Genomic DNA, 26,452 nt, shown 5'->3' with positions numbered 1-26,452 from the left:
TATTTAACCCCCTCCTTTAAAGAAATTAAAAAAATACATAAAAGAGTAGAATTTATATTGAAAAAAATAAAACAGAAACATTTTAAATTCCTATTAGTCAGTCATACTTAGGCTATAGTGGTCCCTTTATGCCTGTATTATATTTTTAGGCTTAGGTTTTCTGTCCCATTTGTGTGAATCTTATTATTTTATAGGCCCCTAATTTTATTCAACGCCTTTCAGCCTTTCATAGAGCTCCATTTTCTTACTCCACTGCATTTATAGCCTACAAAATGAGAAGAATTGTTATCGACCTCAACCACTCAACATCAGAATTCTCTAAATAGAGAACGAGAATAGAGACGAGATAAAACTAAATACGGCAAACTTGTAGCCTACATTACCCACGATGCAACTCGCCCCTTGACGGTTGGGTCGGAAGATTCGGGCGTGTAGTAGCTGCTGATGTAGCCCCCTCGCGACTAGCCTCTAGGATGCACTAGCTACTTAGCTACGGTAAGCTAACTGATTGCAAACGCTTCTTCAGTCTTCGGCTCTAACCGATAATGACTCACTTGAATTAGTTTATCTTATCTATTGATTTTTTTCCAACTCAAAGAGCTAAGCAGTGTGATTTGTGGAATCAGTGAAGTTCCCTGTCAAACTGTGATTCCCAGCACCACCTTAACGCACCACAAGATGGCGCCCACTACAAAAAAATGGAAAACGGACGACTGCATGCTGATCAGAGCAAAAAGTGAACAACATACAGCTTCACTGACAAAGTAATGACTGCTGATCATATCATATGTCATATAATTTAAGCTAACTGCAAGCGGCACTGTGTAAATACATGTATTGTGGGGTTTGTGTGGCCTGAGGGTCTTTCCACGATGTGTGTGTGTGTGTGTGTGTCAGAGAGGGGAGGAGGAACATGTCACACTCTGGGGCCGTTTTGCCCAAAACTTCTGGAAAGTAAAAAACAGTCTCTTCTTGTCACTTCTGAGCCGCAGCCTGTGGGTGTGGATCACACTGCGGACTGGGAGTGTCCAGCGACTGGATTCAGAAACTCTCCCTTGTTGTGAAGAAGGAACATTTATGCGAGACTTTGGCTGTAATTATTTTTCTTCGAAACTCCTCCCAAAATAGTAATTTACATGGCTTTTCGGGGTGGCCACGCCATGGTGCATAAATACGGTGAGTACCGTTAAACGTAACGTCTTCATCTCCTTCATGTGTCAAACATTTTTTTGTTGCCAGTAAATCTCGGTTTAAAGTTCAAGTTTTTAGGTTAATGCCAGCTCATTACTCCATCAGAGTTATTGCACGGCTTTTCACTGGCCCACTAACCTCAGCTATAGCAATCTCCGGAGAAACGCATTTTTTTAGTGTCTTTAGGGAATGAAAAAGTTGAAATACTTCATGTCTGTAGTTCATTATATTATCTTTCTAGGGTTTCCTCCATCATAATGATCAGACAGGAAACTGTGAAGTAGTAGATTTACCTCTGTGATGATGTGCATCATCCCTCCGCTGTGTTCCTCACCACCCACAGGGTTCAACAACCAGCTGTATGGTCCTCCTGGAAGAGAAAAACACCTTTCATCTGCTGCAGACAGCAGTGATGCGTGTGCTCATAAGACAGCAAATCTTTATTTTATATGTGATGGCTATAAAAGAAAACTGAAGCTCATCCCTGTATAGCTTAAGTTTTAGGCACGATGCATTAAAGGGACTGTCTTTAAATAATGTTTTCCAAACAAAAACGAATACATTGCTTTACAGAAACCTCAGTTGAATAATCCTTCACTGATTAAACAAAGCATTTGTAGATGTTTCATGTTACAGTGCATATCATTCTGTCTCCTGGCACAATATAGGCACTCATAAGAAGTGCCTTTGCCAACTGTCTGCTCCTGTTGTTCTAAGAGTGTGTTTGTTTTGTGAGGCAGACACAGCGAAGGCAGTGGACCTGCTGAGACAGTACCAGACCAGTCTGACCACTCCGGAGGAGCAGGCCTTAAAGGCCAGCGTGGGCAAAGTATCTACCATCTTGGGGAGCCAGCTGTTCCAAGCACTTCTAGGTAAGAAGAAAAAATACAACAACACGGCACGCTTTCACAACTTTTAGCTTCAATTACATCAGGTTGAATTTCTAAATAACCTTTCCTCTTGGTGTGCCTATGTTTTTTTTTTTTAAATAAGGGAGCCAGGTTTTATTTAGTGTATCTAATATAGTTGGATAATGTGTTGTTGTGGTTGGCGTCTTGGCAGACACAGGATGCAGACAGGGTCAGGTTGTATTAATTTGTATGGGAAGTTAACAGAGTCTAAATGTTTCCCAATTAAGTCTTATGAAAGAGGCCTTTCAGTTTGCCTCACAAAGGTTTGCTGTATACCCCCTCTGTAACATACTCACATTGTAATAAAATCCCTTTAAAACCACACACAACACCATCTATCTATAGACCGACCTGTTTAAGCTCCAATGTGTTACACTTTTTCCATTGACTTTAACAAAATAGCCCCTGTTGTAGCATTTACTCTGAGAAAGCTGCCATTGTTGTCTAAATCAATATTGCTAATCCCCAAGTGAGTCTTTAAAAGCGTACGTAGTTTCTCCTACATATCTGAAGTCTGACAAGTTTGTGTTTTAGTTTAAAAAACAGCTGAGTGTGTACCTCAGGTCCTGTCAGAGCAGATAAAACACATTGCTTCAATTTAACCAATGGTTGAGTGGTCCTTCTAATTACCACAGCCATGTTCTAATGATGCTTGCCCGTGGGTCCGCTATTGCTTCTGCTGACCTACTGCTGCTTCTTTACAGGGAATCTGAGGGGGAAGGGCAGGGCTTCCATGACTCAGTTAACTGAAATACAGCATGACAGTTTTTACTAGTGATGCAAACTGAGGTGGGTCTGAATGAGAGATTCCCGTGAGAGGTTGATGCAGGTTTGGGACATGAAGACAGTATTTATTGTGCTTTTTACTTTTATTGTCAGGGAGAGATACTCTACATTATGTGTCCTTTAGATCGCCCTAATCAACATGTAAAGAATTATCATGAGAACACGTGGTATTTGCTCTTAGGAGGTCAGTAAATTATCATGTGAGATGGACCACTACAGGAGATCTACTGGAGCCTCTGGGCTGCTCTGCTACGGGACTGATGCTGGAATTATATCTATGCATGCAGCTAAACACTACCTGTCCATATTAGCGTTGGTATTTTCTGTGCTGCCCTTGAACCTTTTAACATGGAAACCTGGTGTGATTTGTTTCCACTCTGACATTCAGCTCACATTTCATTTGGATGAACAACGGATACCTGTGGTAGCTTCTAAATGTAGCATCATCTGTTGGACACGCTACAGTGGACACGCACGTGCAGTAACTTGCATTTAAATGCTGTAAAATATTTTTAAAAAATCAACTTTATATTGCAGATAAACAAAAACAATAGCATTGTAATGTATTGTAAAAGTAATTGTATTGAAAAATTGTGTTATTTGTGTCACCCCTTAATGCTGCCCATATTTCACACCTTTGACTTTTTTGTTTTAAACGTTTTAACCAGCAGCATTCAAGACTCCAAGAAGGTAGTTGTAGTTAGTCCACTACTTTTTGCTCAGATGAATGGGAGACAGTCAGAAATTGTGTTCCAGAAAATCGAATGTTATTACCGAGTTATAAACAGATTGTAACTCACTTTAATTTGCCAACCTAATGAAGCAGAATGTTGTCTAAAGTGAATAATCTATCTAATTTAGTCACTAAATGGAATAAATCATAAGGACCAGCTAACCTTACAAAGTAACCAACACCAACTCCATACAGTGGAGCTAGGTTACAGCTAACTGGCTGTAAGCTTAGCTTACTTGCTTATGTACGGTATGTTTCTAGGATACTAACAAAACACAGCCAGGCCCTGGATACTTGCTCAAGTTTTTGGATCCTTTATATCTGCTTAACATTAGCATTTTAGCATTGTTCACTGAAATCCTTGATAGCTTTTAACTCAAAGTACAGCTGTGGCCTCACAGACCAGCTAGAATGAGTGTTTCAGTGTCAGTCTGTACCTTTTTATTTACACAAATTTAACCTCTTAAGATGCAGCAGTTTATGGAAGAAATATCTTTCTTGTCTATACCTTGGTGCTAAATTGTTGTTTTCTGCATGACCCAGGTTTCAGAATCAGCCACGTTGAAGGGTTTTTGAGCAAAGCATTGGTTACGTTCCTGCTCCAGGGGACTTTTATTACACTTTTATTTTCATGGATTAAGGACATATATATTTAACATAGACAATGCACAAATTTTCCACACAGTTGTCATCTAGTGACATCAGATGTAACACACCTTGTTTTTTATTGAGGTAGGAGGGAGACTCAAAGAGGATTAGCTTTCCAAATCAGGATTCCAAACATTCCACACAAAGAATGTTCAATCAGGGCCGAGCCAGGCGAAGACGGGAAAATAAACTGCTCCTAGCTATGCCAAACTGTCCCGGCTCTCTGGATTATATGCACAGTGTATGAGGGTAGGAAAAGAAGAGCCTGGTGGTCGTGTGTGTGTCTCAGGCATTGCTATTGTGGCTTTATCCTGCATTCAACATGTGGTTCTCATCAAGAGAAGGCAGAACGGAGGAGCAGCCGGTTCACAGCACTAATAGGAATACAGTGCAGTACAAACATTACTCATCCTCTTATCCTCTCCTGTTGTGTTTGCTTCACATGCTCAGGGCCATGTGAACTGGTTATATTGGACCATTTTGTGTTTTATCACTGCAGTAGTAGGAAGAGCTTCCTGAACAGAGAGGCAGTGTGGTAATCTTTTTGTGGTTTAGTAATTACAAAGAAATGACAGTACAGGTAATTCTTTAAGAGTTCTCTAGCCTTGATACATTGTGAAAGAGGTGATGGATGCAGTGTGGGAAGGGCACTGGCCACTTGATTGGATGTCTGCATGGTTGCACAGTCACGAACAAAGGTTGCCTTAACTGTGCTACCATCCTTTTGTTCCAACATACAAACATGCAGTGTGGATGTGGGGGGCTGCTCATTGGTAGCTGGGGCACACATGCAGGCCGACACACATTAAATTACAGAGGACCCTAAATGAATTGTTTGCCCTGACTTGCAATTGTGACCTAGTTTTTCATCAGTGTTTTGTGTGTTCTAGCTGAGGGTTGCTCATCATCCCGTAAAAAGGCATGGGCAGGAAACACAGAGATGACATCAGTACATTTGAATAGGTATGTAACAAAGAGGAGAGGCCTTTAATGCACTGATCCTACATGCAGAGTTTTTGTAGGGCTAGGAGAAGGTGCGGGAATACCCCACTGACTGACCAAAATTCTCAGAGCTCTGGCCGAGCCATCCCAGAATAGTCCCAACATCAAACCGTGATCTGTCTTCTGGCCTTGATTATGTTTTTTTGTTTCCTGACCAGGAATGCATGTGGTCTGTGTGGTCTTGGAACAGACTTTTTTTTTTTTTTTTAGAAAATCACAGATGTTAAAAAAACTCTCTGTACTTTGTGACTGTGAATCCTGATCTTAGAACACGTGGAACACCTTTGTCTGTCTTGTTATCTTAGCCAGGAATAGATGAATGACATAAGCAGAAGTGTTAGTTGTGTGAAAGCAAGCCAGGTGTCCTAAGATGATGAACAAATCCTGCATTACTCAACACATCCAGCATTTTAATGCATGATTTGGTATATTAGTGCTCTGTAAAAGTTTGAGATGTTTAAATTTAAGTGAGGATGCGTTATCATCTGTACCAATTCATCATTTTTCAGCTTGTTTTTTCAACTCATTGCTTTGGTCTGATAGCCTGCAGCTGTACTCTGAGTTGTAGTGTGAGACAGAAAACATTGAATACTAGCTGATGAAGATATTTGAGCAACATAAGTGCAGGTATGTTATCAAATCAAAAATAAAAGACATGAATATGAAGTATCACCTTCACCTCAAGGTTATATGTCAGTGGCAAGGAGTATTAGTGCAATAAATTGATTTATTTATAGAATAAATTGGCAGGCAGAGTGTATGAAAGGCAACCGAGCTCTGTGTAGAGTCTGGTTTGTTTTTAAAACCGTCACACACAGTGATTTTTTTAATATTTTTTGAGTGGGGTCGATCAGTCTGTATCAAGAAAGATTCTGACTGTGGGTATTTTTGTGTGTGTATATGCAGCTAGACCTGCAGGTTGTGTTTCTGAACGCATAAGAAGAGTTTGTGTAAGTGAGGCTGCTCTTTAGTCAGCTGGTCAGCAAACTCCTCTGCCCACACATGGCTTCACTCCTCCACATTCAGACACAGTGATGAGTCACATGCTCCATTCTTACACTTTTGTTCTCGCAGTATCTTGTTGGGACATACTGACTCTTATTTCTCTGTCTCTCACACATACAAACACAAAGTGGAACCGTCTTAGAATACACAGAGAGCAGTAAAATGTATCCAAAGATGTTCTTCCCAAGTGACTACTTTGTAGGTTATAATGTCCTGTCTGTGAACTTTGGGAAGTTGATGAACTCTTCAGCAACCTCTTTATGTCAACACTACAGTAACCAGGCATGTGCGTTTGACATCAGCAAATATGTCCCAGTGCATTCTCATCAAATGACTGCCACTCAATAGGTGACCACAGGACATGAGCCAAGAGGTAACGAGTGAAGATGAGATGGGAAGAGTTGAGGATCACATGTAGATGTCCATATTTCACAGCATGCTGTTGTACTTGAGAAAAAGCAACATAATGTTTGATTCCCTCTACATGTCTGGGGCTTTTATATGCAAAATGGATATATGACAGTATGCTGTCTTCAAAGTTATAAGGTAATTGGAGCAGCAACTGGAGCAAGTGCCTCCTCAAATCTCAAATCACCACTTAAGGGTGGCTCTAAAATGAGAGTCAGTGCTCAAAGACTTTAATGCAAATTTCAATGCATTTTACAGCCTAGAGAAAACACATCTTGTTTTAATTGAATCCAGACGTCCAGTTAGGTATTATTATAAGGAAGTGACCACTTTGAGGGACGGATGAGAGGCGTGACAGGTCATAAACTGTCAGTCAGGGTTTCGCCCACTCCACTCACAATCAATCTCTTCACCCATTTGTGGATTAGCCAGGAGTTGGTTGGACTTTGGCACTGCCAAGATGGCCACTGCATACATTTAAAACCTGCTCTTCACAATACCTATGTAGTACAGTTTGTCTATTATTATTCATACAACATTCACAATCCCAAGAATTGTTGCCATGTAGTATAGAGACGACTATTACTGTAAAATTCAGTTTCCTTGCACTTTGGTTTATGAGCTGTGGAACTAATGATATTCCCATCTGTGTCTGTTGCTCTTTGTCCTTCATGTTATCTATGATGGTAACCATAGGTCACCTTATAATCTTGCTTTGTCTTTGTAGCATGTTGACATTAGCATTTAGCTAAAAGCACCACTGTGGAAGACCCTTACTGTACGTTCATGTCTGCTCCATTGATTCCTATTGAACATGAACTATCGAACATGTGCCATGTATATGAGAGGAACGTTCCCTTTTACACTTTATACAACTAAAATAAGTTTGAAGTATAATTTAAAATTGGTGTTTCATAAATAACTTTTAAAAAAGCAGCTCATTGTCTATAGCACTCAGTTCTATTCATTTAAATGTGTATGAATTGCCCACTGTTCAACTAGAGGGCAGTGTCTACATTCATTCAACATGTAAAGGAGCCTCACCCTAAAATGGAGCTTCAAAGCAACCAGGCTGGAAATGACCTGTTGGGTAATTAATGACTGTGAAGGATCTTAAAGTGGAGAAATGTATTTATGTTATTGAGATACATGCTGTTCAGGTAGTATAAAATGTTATAATGTCATCCTCTGAGACACTGACTGATGCTTTACTCAGCCAGTACCTGAGTCATGCAGCTCAGCAAGGAGATGAGAAACAAACTGCAAATGTGGAGACATAACTTCCATGTAAACAGACGACTCCCACCTCCACATTTCTGATGTGACTGATCGATGGGGTCTTCTTATGTTACTTTGGGAGGACGGGAAGTCATGAACATAAAGATGACAAAGGGAAAAGGGCTTACATTTACTGTGTGTTATTGTAAGAAAGGAAAACAAATAGCTCACTATAGTTTTTTTTCACAGATATTCAAGAGTGTTACGAGGTGACCCTGCAACTGAACAAGGAACAAACTGTTGTGAAAGAAGACAACAGGCTGGATGCGTGGGAGGTAATTTTCCTACTTTACATTTGAGATCACCGCAAAATGTGCCCAGTGTTTACATTGCAGCTGGTGACACACGTGTTGTGTGCCACAGCTTTTGCTTGGTAGCCAACACAGGGTGACATTACCTGTGTCCTCCGCGCTCCTGTGTGGGTAACATGTTACCCACATGAGTCATGGAGGCTATGACTTCAACCTGGTGAGTGTCAGACAGAGGAAAAAAGTTGGAGGGAGGAACACATGGGTAGAAGGAGAAGAGGAAATTAAACAGAGTCAAAAGAGCACTGATTACCATTTGCTCATCAGTGGGTTGCTCTCATGAAGTCAGCTAGTCCCTTCATTAAAACAAGTGTTCATGGTCACATGGTTATTTAGAATATTTTTAGTGAAACTACAGACCTGTGGGAGGAAGGCTGCATTTTGTTTTGGCTTAAATGTTACCTGAATGTTTAAGAAGCATTGCAGCAGGGAGAACACCAAGAAATCCATACATTTAATTATGGACATTTGTCTATAGTCCCTTGTCCCTGATCCCCTAATAGGCTTTGGATGGGTTGAGACTCCTCACTTCATATCGCTTGTGTGCCTTATAAATTTCCTTCAGCTATGCCAAAATGTTAATGAAATTGATCTTTGGCTGGCTTCTCTAACCCATTAAATGAATGATCTTTGGCCTGGTTTCTAGAAGAGATTAGAAAAAAATGCTATAGAACGTGTGTGTGTGTGTGCATGGATGTTTGCTCTGACAGTGGTGCAGCCTGAGTTTCTACGCAGTGTGTCGCGGCTCCAACAGAGAAACGTGATTTTAATTTAGCACAGAATTTTAAAATATAATTTAAGAAATTGAATTTGAATACAAAGGTTAGCTTTGACTCTTCTTGATGATAATTATTGAACAGTAGAAAGGGGGGGGGTCATTTTCTGCATCTAGTAACATACTCAAAAACTTAAATCAAGCAAAGGTGTGTTTATTGATATAGAAGTTCATCTCAAATGAAATGAAATCTACTGTAAATCCAGTGAAATTGGGTGCACTTACATTGCCTTTGGAGAAGTGTGTTAAATAGTTTTAATAGTGTTAAAACGACAACCATTCCCAGTCATCTCCAAAATCATTTAGAGGTGAAAAGAGCCCACTAGAAAATCAGTTTCAGAGCTTTTATCAGTTTTAATAGGTCGTGACAGCTTTCCAGTGTGACTGCACCCAGACCAAAATAAAGCAGATTTTGGTCTTTACTTTAAAATATACAGTAAAGATACTGACAGAGAGACAGGACGTAGACTCTCTGTGCTCAGGAGAAGGTGGTGCTCCTGCATCATATTTAGATGTGGCAAAATGTTGTCAAGAAGCTGAAACAATTCAAGGTGCCTTTTGATTCCAGAGTTCACTTCTTACTCATCTGCACTTATAGGCTCACATAGTGCAAAGTATTTTTTCAGCATTTTTGCCTTATAAAGGTGAAATTATGCAATTCAATTTTCACATGAGATGAATACTTTAATCTAACATTTAATCTACCTTTATGCTCACCAGCCCTGCCCTCCAGTCAATCACTTAACTTTGGCATGTTTTTAAAATTCAAGTCCAAACTGGATCATATGAGGTCAGTTAAACAGGGAAACTGCAATAAACTTGTCATTTATAGTACTTGCCTGTATTCAATTAAACACTCTAGTGCAGACCACTCCTCAACACGTAAAGTGAAATGCACACATTTATACTCTGGCCGTCTCTTTTCCTGTTATGCTCTAGGCGAGGAGTTTTAATGCCTAAACTGTCTGGTAAGAAGAGTGAGGGGGAGCAGGAACCCCAAACCTTCTGGGCCATTTTTGTAGCAGGTAAAATAGACACATTGTGAAGATATAAGGGGCAGCCATCTTGGTATTCTCCTTCTGACCTCTAGTTGACCTCATGGTGTTTTCAGTCTATGGTCAAAGGATAGTAAGAAATAATTGATGGAAAGGACTTAGGATATGTTTTTTTTCCTCCAACCTGTAGGTACATTTTAGTTGGGGTCCCACCTACATTTTCAATGGAATATAACTTAATATTTCAACAGATAACATTATAAAAACTGTTGGGAATCACTGGATTAGTTGAGCAGGAGTGATGTTTACCGTGGAATACACAGGGAGGGTTCATACACAAACCGTCATTTTGACCTAAACCTCAAAGAATCAGTACGACTGTGGCTTGAACTTTCTTCTGAACATTCTTTGATCCACCATGTTTAGCTTCCACTTCAGTTCAGCGTGGCTCCTGGAACAAACCCCCATCCTTCACTCTCTGGATCCCAGCTGCTGGTGGGGCAGAAGCACACTCTGCTGGTGAGAGAGGAGCTGATAAAAAGGATGCAACAGTCATAGTGGGACGTTTGAGAGAGAGAGAGAGCTGCTTAATGGACACCCAGTGAGGTGCTCATCAGTATTCTAGCCATGCTGTCACCTGAGTGGAGGATGGGAGGGAAACTAAATGAGTCTGCAAATTCCCTGATTTGGTGCAGAGTAGCAGGTGAGGGTGGAGAATTGCTTCTTTGGAGAAGAAATGAAAGAAATCACGAAATAAAATCTTTTTTTTATACCTTTTTTCATACTTTTCAAGGAAAGTGCAAATTTCCATATTGTATGAATTGAAATGATTTATTGATGAACTCATTTTTTAAAAAAGTCTGTATTTTGTGTTCACTGTGCTAAGGCAGCGCTCTTGTCTAATAGTTGCTGCTATTAGACAGAACATGCAGCTGGGTATTGGGGGTGGGGGGCAGTTCTGCCTCCGCCAGCTTCGGTCCTGTCTGTCAGCTTCACCACGTAGAAATAGAGCTGTTAAAGAGAAGCTCATCTTTAACATCTGTGAAATAACACACAGTTTATCTGATCCACGTGGCTACAGAAACAGAGCACCTGGCATTAATGATGTTTTCAGCATCATTTCAGCCTGCATGCTTTGGACTATCAGTGTATTTATGTAAACATTTTAAAATATAGTTTTTTTTACCTGAACATAGGAGCAGCTTTTGTTTTAATTTGGAGAGTGAGTGAGAGATAGTGAACTGTTCGTTTGGAAAATAAAAACTTCAACTTTGCACCAGAGATGGCCTGCTCTAAAGGCTGCCCTCTGCTGTCAGTTAAAGGCCTTTGTGGTCTCAGCTGTGGCAGTGGTCAGGTACTGTAGTCTCTTACTAAAAACTTAAAATGTCATTTTATTTTGGAGGTTTGATTAGTTCAAATTATTTTATATTATTAATATATAGCTCAATTTTATGTAGAATAATACTCAAGGGTTCATGCTCACGCTCCTCTCCCAGGTCAGTTTCCACAACAAATCCTGTGTTATTTGTACTTTTTAGATTTTCCAGTTTCTCTCTAGCTGTGTTTTCACACTTTAAAATCAGTTCTTGTCTGTTTCTTATAGTTGTAAAATGTAAACATAACATTTATATATTACTAAAATAGTGGATCCCCAGCTCACACATATTATCAAGCTTACTTTGCCAAAAGATGAACAGACTAGGGGTCCAGTCTTTTCTCTGTATGAAGCTAGAGGTAGCAGCTTGTTAGCTTAGCTTAGCATAAAGCTTGGACGTAGGGGAAAAGACTCACCCTTTAGATGCACTATATACTGTAGATATGTAAACACACATGTTAGAGAGCCAAGGTGGTGTGTTTGGCTTTGAGTCCCCTCTTTATGTTGAGCTAAGTTCCATCTTGTTCTAGCTTCATATTAAACTCATCTGACTTTCATTTCATTTGACACAAGCACTTTGGACTTTTGATCATCTGTTTGTGTTCTGCAGGACCGGGAGGATGACGAGGGTGTGTTTCGGGTGCGAGTGACCAGCAGAAGTAGTCCTCACAAAGTGGAGCGTGTTTCTGGCTTAGTGTCTCGCTCTCGTGTTGACATACCAAAGGTGAGCTAAGCCAACAAAAAAGGAAATTTCACAGCAAATTTCTTGAACACTATACATTCATCACAAAGGTACACGGCTGCCAACTAATACTGATGATGTGATTATTAAGTATTTTACATTTCACCTTGTGAGTTGCAGTTCATCAAGGCTGATGACGTTTGTAACCTTTTATTAATGCTGTTGCTGGATCACAATGGAGTCACTTCAATCTGGGCTGCTAATTATCCAGTAATGTGAATTATCTTGAGCCTATTATTTAATGCTAGAAATAAAAATATATATTGCAATGAATTGCAATGAAAATCACACCTCAAGCTGTAAAAGTATTAGCTGATTCTTTTCTCTGTGTCAAAACCCATCTCATGTCTGTCCATTAAACGATAATCTAGCAAGTGGTTACCTAAATTTAGCTCAAACATCAGGAAATAGCTAACTTGGATCTGTCCAAACATACATTAGCAGGACCTTTAAAGGTGTGTATGTCTTTTGCTATATATCACAGGCCCCATAATGACAAAAAAACACACTGTAGGTAAGGTTTTTGTCTTCCTGGAAAATGACAATCTGTTGATGACTCATCTTTGGCACATCCTTCATGACTATAAATTCTGCTTGTAGGATGTGTTTAGCTAGCAGCTAGCTGTCGTGCTCTCAAAAACAGTGGCAGAACAGATGTGGAAAGGTGGGCGGTGCTTACCTCACTCCATCTTTGAAGAAGAAATACATAAATATGCAGAACAAAATCGCACTTCCCATTTTTAAGCATTTTGGCTAATCTGGGAAACAAGCTCAGTCCTCATCCTTGAAGACATATATAGGCTGTCATGCTCCTCAGTATTGTTGAAGGCTCTTGTGTTCACATGCGTTCCCTATTACACGGCCAGTGGCACATGGCAGCACAGTGGCCGCAGGCGTTGGCTTTTCAGCTGAGCCCAGAACTAGTGCAGAGGGTGGGGGGGTGGGGGGGGGGGGGGTGGAGGCGTGGGGATCAGGGGACTAAGAAGAGGTAAAATAAATTGTGATGCAGGCTGTAAGCACATGGATTAATTGCACTTGTGTGATAATGTCTGCATAAGAATACAGTGACAGTACAGGTTGCCTCTGGTGTGTTTAATATGGAGCTGTGTGTGTGACTCCCCCGTCACATGAAGGAGGGAGTTGAGGGAGCTGAGGAGGCGCAGGGAAAGGAAGGGAGGGAGCGAAAGGGAGAGAATGTGGGTGTAGAGAGAAAGATATAGTGGGGGAGGCTTGAGAGAGAAAGAGAGAGCAAGGCGGCTGAGAGGCGAGGGCCGGTGCAGTGCAGAGCTGGAACGGACACCCAGAGCTCAGCCTTCCTCAGGTTGCCATGGAAACCACATTCCTCCCCCGCCTGCATCCCTACAGACTGCTCTGACTCTCTTTTTCTCTCTCTCTCTCTCTCTCTCTCTAGCTATCTCTCTCCTCGCTTCTCTGTTTTTCATCCTGTCTTTTTCATTCCTCTTTTAATTCGTGTCTTTGTTTTTTTTCCTTCTCTCTCTCTCTCTCTGCCTTTCTGTTCTGCTTTTACATCATACATGCATTGAGCACATTTTGTGATGATCCGCACTCAGCAAGCACCCTGATTTCAGATGCATTGCACTGTGTGGCAAGGTGAATGGGTAATTACACAGTTTATTTTGCATTCCCATGCATTCATGGATGCATAAGCACTTTGTTGTTTTCTCAGGATCTCTCTATTTTTACTTCCCCTTCTGTTCGGCACCATGCTTCAGTAATGCCCCCTCTAGTCATCACATTTCTGCCCACACACAGGGCACCTTAGCTTCATTTCTCCTCTGTTATGGCATCCGTTGTGGACCTACAGCACCTTCATCATATTTTATCAACTGCTCTCGTCCTCCTGTCAGTTCCCAGCTAATCTCCTAACCTTGTACGTGCACCCTGTTTCATAGCTCCCTCTCTACAGTTCCCCAGTCTTCCTCTTTCCTCCTCATTCCTTCTTTGATTTTCCTCATTTTCCACGCGTATGCGTTTCACTCTCATTATTCCATCAGTTGGAGGTTCTGTGTTGTGTGTCTCGGTACATGTGCGTGGTGGTGGAGCAGCTGTTCTTGCTGCTAAGGCCTATTAATAGGAGTCTTAGCTGCATAGTCTTTGTTTTTTTTTCATTAGAATTGCTGGGAAAGCAACAACGTGGCTACTTAGTCTTTCAGTACAAAACGGAGGAATAATTTCTCCAATTTCTCTTAGACTGGGTTCCTGTCTCGTGGTCTCTCCCACGTTTCATTCACATGCTCTCCCCTCCTGCATTTGCGAGCTATTATCATACTGCAGTACTGTAAACATGTGCGTCTATTTTTCAGCTGTCTGAATGACACGAGCGTATGTAGTCTAAGAGAGACCTGCTCTTTCATCCTGGCATGCAGTTAGTTAGGGGTACAGTAGAGGAGCTTCATGTGATGATAAGCTGCCTCTTTAAGACTGCCTCACTACCGACTGTCCTTTTATGGTGCTGCATCCGGTCAGGTGACAAAGAAGCAGTCACACAGCTTCTCGGAGAAATGCCTAGAAATGACTGAAAAGCTCAATACATGGTCCATGCAGTGGTTGGGGGGGTTGTAATGCTCATTATGACAGCGCGTTTGAGTGTGTGTGTGTGTGTGTGTGTGTGTGTGTGTGTGTGTGTGTGTGTGTGTGTGTGAGAGTGAGTGTGTGTGTCTTACATGGTGTCCAGGTGGGTTTATGTAATAAGGACTGTGCAGGCTGATGCTGAGCTGATAGTGTTGGGGGGAGCTGTAAGGTGGGATGCAGAGAACATCTTTGTTCACAAGCATAGGAAATGTCTTCGCTGATGCAAAGATCCTGTTTTTCATTTGCCCACACAAGTTCAGAGGTCACAGCCATCATTACAGACATAAATCACCTAATGCTGGTTAGTTTAAGGCTCTGTATTAACAAGGATTACACACACACACAATCTACTCACATGTTTGTTTGCTCATATGTGCATGGTATTACTTGTTATGATTACAGAAAGGCTAACCCCACAGCATGCACACACATGAAAAATTATTGATTTCACACCTTTATTAGCAAATCAATCAATCATCCATCCTTACTATTGTAGTTCTGTTCATGTATAAAAGGGTGATAGAGAAAACATTGTATAATACATGTGAGACATTACAATGCCTCATGCCTGCCAGGGAATCACATAAATACAACTACTGTTTATGTGTAGTAAACCGGTTTAGTACCAGTAAATGAGGGTTTTCTCTTCTACTGACATTTGTTTCACAAATTGAAAATATTCTTGCATAAATGTTTTATTATGTTATAAATTACAGAGTATATGCCACAGTATTGTGTCATCATATAATTGTTTTAAGTTAAAGTTTTAACAGAAAGTCTTCTCAGACGTAGCCATTTTATTGTTAGGCTGTTTGTTGTCTAGATTTTACATAATCACCACATTACTGATCGGTTTCTTGAATCAGAGGCAGTTAAAGTTAGCTACTTCTCCCTAACCCACGTTAGCAAATATCCCTACTGTTAGACATAGTAGTATCCATTCAGTCAGTATTTTGCTGATTGATTAGTGCCTCATTGTGATATAGAAAACCATCTGTTTTAATGCATAGATTTTACATTATGAACTATTTATATCTTAGATGCATTTGTGTGTGCGTAGACACCACCTCTCCTTCCTGTATAATGTACATTAGGTTTCCCTGTTTTTGTGCTGCACAGTATGTGTTTTTTTTGTGTCGTGCAACTAACAGCACTGATTGGTAAATGCCATGTGGACAGTTTATAGGAGGCACAGAGCAAGGCTCGGGAGGGATGGTTGCAACATGTGCTCGTTCATGTGTGCTTTGATCGATATGCTTACATCTGTATATCAAGCCGCTGCTTCCAAGCCCCGCCTCACCGCTGGCTTCAGCAGGGTCTGTGGCTACATCCTACAATGTAACTTGAGGCATTCAGCGGTTCCTGGCCTCTGTTGAATGCCCAAGTTGCTCCTCTTTTTTTTGTTATTTGCCTGAAAAAAATCTTTGGGTTCGAGTGAAAGAATGTTGCTGTAATGTGAGTTACTGTTGCATATAATTAATTGAAGCTGAGTCTGCTCTGTGTGCTTCCTGGTAGGGCTGAAACACAGGTCCCTGGCTTATGATCCTGTTCACCCACATGCTGTATGTAAAATTAAAAAGGCACTGTGTCAGCGTGTTTATCAAAACACTTTAAAGGTGCTAGAATTCATGTATGAACACACTAACATGCAGTATATGTATAAATATATAATCTCTCTCCCCCCCATGCAGACACACCCAGCTCCGTTCCCCGTCACATTTCATTAATAATGCATATATGCAGGGCTTTAATGGCGACACTGTAACATTCCCTCTTAAAAATAAACCTTCACCCTCAGTGTCAGGATGTTTTATATCTAGCTGTGATCAACCCACAAATTCATAAGCATGCAAAATGGCTCACAGACAGTCCTATTGCATTACTCAAAATATAACTGCCACAGATACATGAAAGCCATATAGCCTCTCCTGCTCTCTTTTTCCCCCTCACACATTCTCACTCTCAATCTCTTCCTCCACCCACTCGAAAGCCCAAGCGTGTAATCTCGTTGGTTTCGTACACATGTGTTGATGTCATCATTGTGAACATAAAGTAATTCCCCTATGGTTCTTAAATGAGCCTTCAGGAGTGCATTTTCCCTGTCACTGTGCTTATTTTTGATCTAGTCCTGCACATAGGACCTGAGAGTAAGATAACTCAACAGCAGAGCTGCCTTGCCAGCACTAAAAAAAAGTAAGAGGGATAAAGAATGATGCAAAGTAATGCAGCGTGATTCAGAGGCACGCTGTAGTTGGGAGGCACGTCTAATAAAAAGGATTTTCATGTGCTGCACCTACTTCCATTGTGAGATTATTTACAGATGTGTGCTGTGACACAGAGCCTGAGGTTGGCGTCATCGTGGACAGACTGTGGACTACATCATCCGGACCTTTCCCTTTGAATATATTGAGATTACAGACAAGCACAGTGCTTCTATTCTGTTGTGATTTGTGAAAAGTATCTTTTCAACCCAGTCAGGCAGCAGTGAGGTTTTAGGTGTTGTGGCCCCTTTAAGAGCAGCTAGCGAAGCACTCAGTACTGTTGGTGCTGCTGCTGCTGATGGCAGCGCTGCAAGTTGATTGGCTGTGGCTGTCAGGGGCTGAGGTGCTAGAGGGATGATGCTACGTATCTCTCCCCCACCCCTCCCTGCCTCTCTCTCTCTCGCTCTCTCTCTCTCACCATCTCCCTCTTGCTTGCTCACATCCCTCTGAATAATCCACATCTAGGGCAAGCTGGCTGAGAGGCGATCCACTGCTCAGCTCCTCTCTGCAGGCTGAGAAAAGAGACAGAGAGCGAAAGACAACGATTTTCAACGCAGGAGGAAAAAAACGTGAGATTTTGACTGAACCGGAAGATACCAAGAATTAACAGAGGAAGATTTTCATCTGCGGATATCATTTATTTATACATATTGTTTATATATCTATATATATATTTGTACACACGCATATAGATATTTATATATATACATTTAACCTTGTACATATCTGTATTTGTGCTTGTCTGTTTATATTAATATTTTTATATGTATTTGTGTGTGTAAATATATATGATATATAAACAAAAAGAATCTATATATATCTATGAATTTATATGCGTATCACTGTGAACCAAGAGAAGCAAGAGGAAATTTCTTATCATCAGGGCTGGTCTCTGATTGTTTGGTGGTATACAATATTTTAAATATATCCTTTGATCTTCTACGTCAAGAGGACAAAGACTACGTGCCCATTTTGTATTTTTGTTTTGCTGTTGCTGCGTCCCTCTCAATCTCTTTTTTTTTTTCTACATCCGAGCGGAATAAAGCGGAGAGCGACAGGATTTGACGAAAAAGGGAAAATCTGTAGAAATTCCTGTGATTAGTGTTATTTCCATCGGCATTAGTACTCTGTGAGCCGATCACAGCGTGCTGTGTGAGATCTGAGGAGGCAGCAGAGACAGAGTGCCACGCCGCTCATCTCAGCGTCAGCCCAGCCAGCACAGCCAGCATGCACAAACACCACCACTGCTGCAAGTGCCCAGAATGTTATGAGGTGACCCGTATGGCTGCCCTGCGTAGGATGGATGCCCCAGCGTATGGAGGAGACTGGCAGGCCGAGCCCTATGGATACCCACCTGGGTATGGGGGAGGCCAGACCTTACCCCCTCCGGCCTCAGGGGGAGGTGGAAACATGGGAGGAGGAGGGGGTACTTTAGGGAGAAGTAAAGGCAAGATTATGTCTGGTGGGGGCCCTGGAGGCCCCAACCCAAAGGGCCAGTCCAAAGGTGGCCCCAAAGTAAATGGCAACAACTCCACTGGACAAGGAGGATGGTGGCCCGAGTGCACCTGTACCAACCGGGAGTGGTATGACCAGGTAACTCATTCTCCTTACTCTTGTTAGATAGCTCAGGCCTGTGGGGCCTGACAGGGTAGGCTGGGATCAGGATGAGCAGTTGCTGTAGTAAAAGAGATGATCAGCTGACAGTTCATGGAAGGGAATTCATATTTAGTATTCACCACAAACCCTCTGTTTCCCATGTGTTGGTCCTCTACTGGAAGCAGAACAAGACAAACATATCTGGCATTGCTGCATACACATATAGATGATGTTCATGTTCGGACATGATGCAGATGACTAATGCTTATAGATTCAACATATCTAGTGTATGTCGTCAAAGGCTTATGCTGATGCAGTTACCACAGGCCAAAAAATGGTGCATTTTCATTCATTGAAGCAGCACTGAGATGCAGCTAATGCAAGTTATCTCTCGAGCCGGCAACTCCGACATTACAGGCTGACTTTGTGAGAAATTATATGTAAGAAATGGATTTCTCTGACATCAACAAATTGGATTGTGTCTCATCAGCTGAGAGTACAGGAAGAGATGATGAAATCAATCTATTCCTGATACTATTCCTATTCAGCAGGCCGTTTTGCTTAAAAGACTTGCAACATAACAAATGTGTTGTATAAACAGCAGTAATCAGTGCCTCTGTGCTGTATGTCACACGGTATGAATGAAACTGTTTCTTTACATGTGCCCACTTTTCGTCTAGTATCACCATATATTTACATATTTGTAAATTACAGTTAATAAAAGGTCAGAACAGCTTCAGAAGCACAGGCTTTAATTAAGCAAGGTGCATGTATGATGTGAGCATGAGAGTGAGAGCTCGGGTGGGGGAAGGGTAGCTTAGTGAGCATGAGATTCAAGGAATGGTTCTTGCTGTGCATGAGTATGTGTCTATGCAGTCTCGTATTTGCAGCAAGTGAAGCTCACTGCGTTGATTGTGTTTCCTTCGTTCATGCCTGGCATTTGTGTTTGTCGGAAGAAAGAGGAAAAAGATGGAAGGAGGAGAAAATGGAGGCAGAAATTTCAGTATACCAGAGCAGAAGAGATCCTCCTGAGCTGAGCTTTCATTTGAGCAACCTGGCCGATATTAGCAAGATTACTACAGCCAAGGAGAGGTTTTTAGGGAAGGCAGAGAAAACTGGAGATAGACATGTTATGTTGGTTGCATTAAAATAAATTGCTGCATTCACAACAGGCTTATTTCATGCTTCACATGTGTAAAAGCTCACATCAGCTGTGATTATGTAAGCATTTATTGCTTACATGGAGATTTCACTCTCCACCACCAATCCACTGCTCATTTCCAGCATATTTTATTGAAGTTACAATGAGAGAAATGACTGCCTGCTGGATGAAATGTGTCTTTCGACATTTTGCATCATGATTCATGAAGTTAAAAGCCTTCTGCTGAATCCTATCTTGTGTCATCCTTTCGAAGGATCCCTTGCTGAATGTACACCCCATTAAATTTGGCATTCGTGGCTTGAGTACATCTACGTTTCTACATAGGAATAAATAGAGCTAGAATAGCAGATAACGAGTCAGGGATGTGTCAGTGGGGTAAAAATGCAAAGGTTGAAAAAAGAGAAATAAGCCAATAAAGGCAGCAGTGGCCCTGAAGAGGGGGAGGGGGTTATGTAAGAGGAGGCAGTTGGTGGTGCTGTCAGAGAGAGAGAAGCAGGAGAGGCACTGACACTGTGGACAAGCATCTGTCCCTCCATCTCCTAAAACAGGCATGTGAATGGCCAATATGTCCCCCCCCCCCCCCCACCTTTTCCTATGAACAGGGCACGGATGGAAACGCACACCCGCCATCACCCCCACCCCTTCCATACGCTCCTCAGTCACCGTTGCTCATCCTTGTTGGGAAATGTGAATGCTACCCCTCCCCCTCTACCTATACACAGAGCAGGGCAGGAATCACACGCCCAACCACACACACACACACACACATAACACACATTATTTTATAGCTTTTACAACTCATGTTTTTGGATGCTATAGCAGTAATCTTACAGAGTCATTCAGAATTATCTGAGCTGGAGCATTGACATTTTTAAATGGCTCCTGTTGCCATGAACGCTTTGTCTACGTGTGAGGAAATCATTAGACACCCCAAGACATAATGATGCCATGTTAATTTTTTCCCCTCTGTCATCTGTTTACTAAATGATTGTGCTGCTTTTGTCAAGAGCTTGCTAGGTTAATTATGGGTGATTTCAGCTGGGATTATATGAACATTCTTTAAAACAAGAGCTTTTGAATTTAAATCTGAGGAAAGTAGAGACCTCAGTCTACTGGGAGCATCAGTCAGAAAGCTCCCTCTTCCCCCCGCAGGCTCCAATCTGTCTTTGTGTGTTCTCCAACTCTGTTGCTATGATTAGCTTTAAATATTAATTGGATTTTACTTTATTTATTAGCATCAAGATTTAGTCCAAAAAAAATGCTTTGCCAGGCCCATTGTTTATAACAGGCCCCTGTTGTGGCAGCAGTGTTTTAAATGAATGCATAGACATGGTGGGCGTTCCATGTCGAACAGTCCCATAGGTGATTACAACTTGAAAGCCTTCAGGCCTCAGTCAGAAATGTTTGTGTGTGCGTGTCTTTTACAGTCACATAGATTTATCGGAGTCATTGGTTTGTACATCTGTCTGATGAGATTTTGTTTGGTCGGATTTGATTTGCCATTCCTGTAACAGCAACCCAGAGAGTATTAACGGATGGGATTTACATGTGCTCCATGTCCAAATGTCTTGAGCTGGATCCCCTACTGTGATCTTGAAAGGCTCCATCCATAAACCTGGAATATTCTCATCAGATGGAGAGAGATTTATAATTGAGCTGTATGAGTATGTGACATGAATCAAAGCGCACTCAGTGTGTCCATACATTTCCTTTTGAAATCTGGCATGCATGATGAACACCAAGATGGATGATGTTTTTGAATTAACCTGCAGGTGCTGTTCCTGTCTGTACATTCAGCCCAGTGTGTATTACTGCATGCTTGTCGTGAGGAGTCGTGTGTGATAGAAATGTAGGAAGCAGAGTCATAAAACAATTCTGCCATATGTCAATAAGCAAATTAAGGACAGAGAAGAGGGGAAAAACTCATTTCAGCTCAATAAGAGGATAAATAATATGGCTATAAATTGCAATACAGATTATGTATGATGTTCAGCTAGAAATGGGTTAAGATAGTCTTAACATAAAGATAAATGAACACAATATGACGTCACTTGTAGGTTTCTGTTTTGAAGAACAGTTTTGAATGTCGGTGTGGTGGCTCTGGATGTTCGTATCTTGGTAGTGGCTATGTTGCCTAGCAAGCTACCACAAATAGACAAAGAGGTGAAGCTGAGGCAGATGGATGATGCGTAGGCCGACAGCTAGCAACCTGTGACAGCCCCCACCTGCCACTTACAGCCATCACACTCCTGATTATGCATAACTTTCATCATTCATGTAATTTGAAGTGGAGGGACTGTGGGTTCTTCCACTTTTTAAGTCACTTGAGGTTCCTGTTAAAATAAGATCCTGCGTCTTCCACGGCTCTTAGTAATAACAACTTCTTATGAGAGCAGGCAACCATGACGTCAAAGAAACAAGAACTTTGTGACAAGCGATTGCTCAGTTGGTGCGCCTCTCCAGCACAAATTAGTCTCAACAGTTTATTGTCTATAATAGTGTAACTTTGAACAGATGTGACACTTCTGGTGAATTGTCTGATATGATTTGATGTTCTTTTAGTGTAGGAATAAAATGAAGACTTAATTTTAGGTAAACTGCACCAATCATGCTTTTTGAGTTGATGTCACTCCTTCTATGAACAATATCCATCTGGTATGGTTTAAACTATGAGACAATATGATTATTTTTTTGCCATTTCTTGCAAGTCTTTCACTCTTTAGCACAGCAGTTTTTAAATATTATATCACAGCTGGTAACGAAGGTTTGTTCCAGTCAGAGTGCAGATCAGATGCAGGAGACAGAGTAGAATGGATTTTGCGGTCTTAGCTCTAGTATTGCCAGCAAAAAAAATACTCAAGCAGTGGGATCGAGTGTAGTGTTGCCATAAAGATGATGGACTGATGCTAGTGAGATACAGAGAAACCAAATTGTACTATTTAATTGAAAAGTTTCAAATCTGTAATTCAGCATTACACATCTACAGTTTATTGCATGAGTGGATGAAGGCAGCGCCAGCTGCTGGTTCCTAACAGTGTTTTGCTGTTTCTATGTTTATGACTGTGCTATGTTAGTATAGGAAATGAGCAACATAGTTTGGTAGAAAGTGTTTTTTACCCATGAGGATTTGAGGGTAAGGGGAGGATGGTCAATTATGGGAAAAAGGCGCTATAAAGCAAGAGTCAAGGTACACTGCAATATTTATGTGCACTTTGCCACAAGTTAGCTTTTTATACACTAGAAGCGGGTGTAGGGACGGTGTAGCTGAGAAAAAGGCCGGTCATATGTTGACGTCACCGTACTGAGGAGACTTTGACAAGCCAGCCACCATTATGGGAGCTGAAGAGCTCGATCTGTGGCGCAGAGCTGCTTTAGCTCTGACCCAGAACCTGAACTGTGTTGAATCCCACCTCCTACACGTCCCTTAAAAGCCTCCACTCAGTTGATCTGTTGTTCTTTACCTTTGTATTGCGTCCACAGGCCGAATATGCTGTTATTGTTTCAACATGGAAGTCCTCTGTGAATCGCTGGATTCAGAGGAATGTGTTGTCCTCTCTGCCAACGCAGATTTATGCTCATCAAGTGGTTAACTCATTGCAGCAGTTCAGCTGCAGCTATGTGATGTATATAGAGGCTTTTGTACAGTGTTACAGGTACAATAGCCTGAAGCTGCAGATCCTGTGTGTGGAGGTGTGTGTCCTGCTGGAAGCCGAGGCTGCCATGCCCCTGTGATCCATATGGTCATTGTCAGAGGCCCTGCCAGGGCTCAGCCCAGTATCAGCTCGCCTGTTCCCCTCTCTGGCTCTTGCTGCCAGCCAGGGGAGGAGAGGAGAGAAGAAAGGAGAAGGGAGGGGAAAGCTGTTTGTTTGTTTGCTTGCCTGCTTTGTTTTATTTAGGGGTTTTTGCTGATCACAGTGGAGACTGGCCTAGAAATGTGACTGTGCTGTGCAGGGCAGGCCGGACTCCTGAATCAGCGATAGAAGCATCAGATTTTCTGTTAGAGCGAGAGAGGCGAGGGACACACACACACACACACACACACCCTTTGATGGAATGAGATGGCAGTGTTAAGCGCTGTACTGTTACTGTTAATTAAAGAATCACACTTTGTGTCAGGCTGTATGTACAGATTCAGAAGCTTTTTTTCTCGATTTGGTAGACTCCATTTGAGCAAAATTATGCTTGCATCCTCAGCAAAGTACACTAGTTCCATCACCCACATGCTGCCATGGAATACATGTATATCCAATCAATATCAGTGAAGAGCTAGTCCCTGAGCCTTCTGACTCCTCTTCATTTTCGTGGGGGTGTGTGGGTGCTTTCAACAGTGCTTGTGCTTTTTTATTGCTTTTATTCAACCATCATACCAGCTGTTATTTTGGTAACACTCTACAACAAGGTACACAAAAAATACGGAGTTAGTACCGAAGACACAGGATTTAACAATTGGGATATGAGTAGACTAATCTAATAATTGCTAATTGATTAGCTTGTAGATTTTGTGTTTGTAATATAATGAGTTTCTTACAGCAAACGGTCAGATTGTGGGTGCTGTCAGCTGCAGGGAGAACTGGGCCTTTATCTAAAACAGAAAAAACCTTCAGATCTTCATTTCCTGTTGGAAAAATGTACATTTGCCTCTTGATGGATATCATCAGATTATGCTAGCTTCACTTTTCTAACAGAATACTGTTTTAATTCGCTCTTTTATCCGTTTGGTCTCTTTTTGCTGTTAACTGCTGTAGAGTTTCTGTGATCAGATTTTACATTCCGTTGCTTACAATTGACAATGTCCCTTTGTAAGCAACTTTTAAATTGAATCTGCAGTATGTAAAATTTGTGGTAATTTACTGTTGGAATTCATAAATGTAAAGAGCATTTCTGATAAACAGAGCCGTGTGTGGTGCTCTCAAAATGTATGTTGTGCTAAATTTAATACAGTCTATTAAACACTTCCTCACAAATAAATGCCACACTTGATGAATGTTTACGTTCACATTTGCGCTGGCCAAAACAGCACATCTGGGCATCTGACCCGCAAAAAATCTCCTACCTTTCATCCAGGAGGCTGTTGTTTATTTAATGATTGCCACACTTTCATCATCACATTTAGCACATTTTACATGGCAAAACTTTTCCATCAGCCTCTGCAATGTGCAGCTGCTATGTTAAAACAAATCCCACCTTCAACAGCATATGCTGGTGGCACGGTTTAAAGACCTGAACGTCATTTTTATGTTTTAGAGCACGCTATAGCATTGCAGACATGATACCAGACTTTCAGGACTAATGCTTCTTCAGTTCCTCGAAGTTCAGCATCATCATTGTAATTACTCTGTAATGGACTTAGCCCTTATGTGAAATAAAGCTGCATAGATTTCACTCAGTTACGTCACAGGTAAAAAAACGTTCTTTACAGGAAATTATTTTGTCTCCAGTTAGCAGCAATCATTCATATTATTTTTTTCAGAAAAACAGAATAATCCTTCGTATGTGCACTTCATTCATTTGGTGAAGATGTACATATGCCAGTGTGTGTGTGTGTATTTATTTGTGTGTGGAAGCAGTGCATTTCTTACCATGTGTAGCTGCTCTGAGTGCCATCTCTGCCTAATGCATTATCCAAGCAGCCCTTCAGCCATTTGGTCTGGCCTCACATTTGTGTATGTGTGTGTGTTTCATTTCTATCATCCCCCTCCTGTCTTCCACTGCCCTTCTCCTCCTCCGCTCTTACTTTTTTCATACATAGTGAGAATCTAAGGCTTCATTTTGGGGAGTAATGCTGCGATATGTACAGTGTGTGCAGTTCTTCAAAATATTCTCAGTATTTGCCTCAGTCTGACTGAAGACGTCCTCCTAAGAAGTTTTTTTTCTTCTTAAAAATCATATTTATGTAGGCGGGGGCCTGGAGACTTTACACTCCCATGTTAGTACCCTGTGTAAACTACATATCAGGGTAGTTTTGTTCCATCTGCCAAAGCTTTCTCAATCTGTCCTGAGCAGGAAACATTAGTGGATGAATTTTTAAGAGTGTTTTATATAGCCACTGTAGATGGGGAGAAGGTACTGTTGGTCACGTGTGTTTAGCGTTGTGAGTAGAAGATCCATAACCCTCTGAGACATGTCTGTCATTTTACATTTTGTGACTTTTTTCAGGTGTACATAGTGCACTGCATGTTGTCATGCTTGTCAGTGTAAATGCACTGAAACATTAATTGATAGACTAATAATAATAATAATTGATAGATCACCATTAATCCTAAAAATAATCCCAATAAATATGTTTAGGTCTAGACTGATTTGTGTCAAGATAAACTAAAAAGAATGCTATTCACAGTGCTTAAAAAAACCCATGATGTGATTATATTTTAGTTAAAAAAATTGAAGCTATTATAACAGACTGCCTAGGTAGCAGTTGTGGATTTGTACTTATAAAAACGTAAAGAAATGCTTAACGGTTGAAAAATACTCCACATTTTTTCCTCCAGTATGGGGCTTGATATGCGAACATTATAGACGTACAGCAACATATGTTTGGCTCACTTGGACTTCCTGTTTTCCTCCCACAGAGCTGACAGCTAACATTCTCCAGACCTGTGTCTGTTGTATGTACACAGAACCACAGATCAACTTTAAACGTGTCCCTCCATTTGTTATCGGTCATTTCTGTCAGGGAAAATTGAC

At 41.3% G+C, this 26,452-nt stretch overlaps 1 protein-coding gene across 5 annotated transcripts in view; it reads left to right on the top strand.

Moving 5' to 3' along the window:
• The first annotated feature begins 940 nt into the window (after positions 1-940).
• The window catches only part of dlg3 (discs, large homolog 3 (Drosophila)), a 64,306-nt gene continuing 38,794 nt past the window's right edge, over positions 941-26,452 (top strand). For 3 of the 5 annotated variants that reach the window (XM_028415486.1, XM_028415487.1, XM_028415485.1), the window contains exon 1: positions 17,816-18,603. In XM_028415486.1, coding sequence (XP_028271287.1) covers positions 18,238-18,603 — 366 coding nt within the window. In that variant the 5' untranslated portion in view covers positions 17,816-18,237. Of the gene's footprint in view, positions 1,177-1,931; positions 2,064-8,151; positions 8,238-12,025; positions 12,140-17,815; positions 18,604-26,452 lie in introns of those variants that run through there. The other 2 variants (XM_028415484.1, XM_028415482.1) reach the window with 1 other exon arrangement.

This window comes from Parambassis ranga, chromosome 10 (assembly GCF_900634625.1).
Source record: "Parambassis ranga chromosome 10, fParRan2.1, whole genome shotgun sequence".
Lineage (NCBI taxonomy): Eukaryota > Metazoa > Chordata > Actinopteri > Ambassidae > Parambassis > Parambassis ranga.
This window is presented reverse-complemented; position numbering and strand designations above follow the sequence as displayed.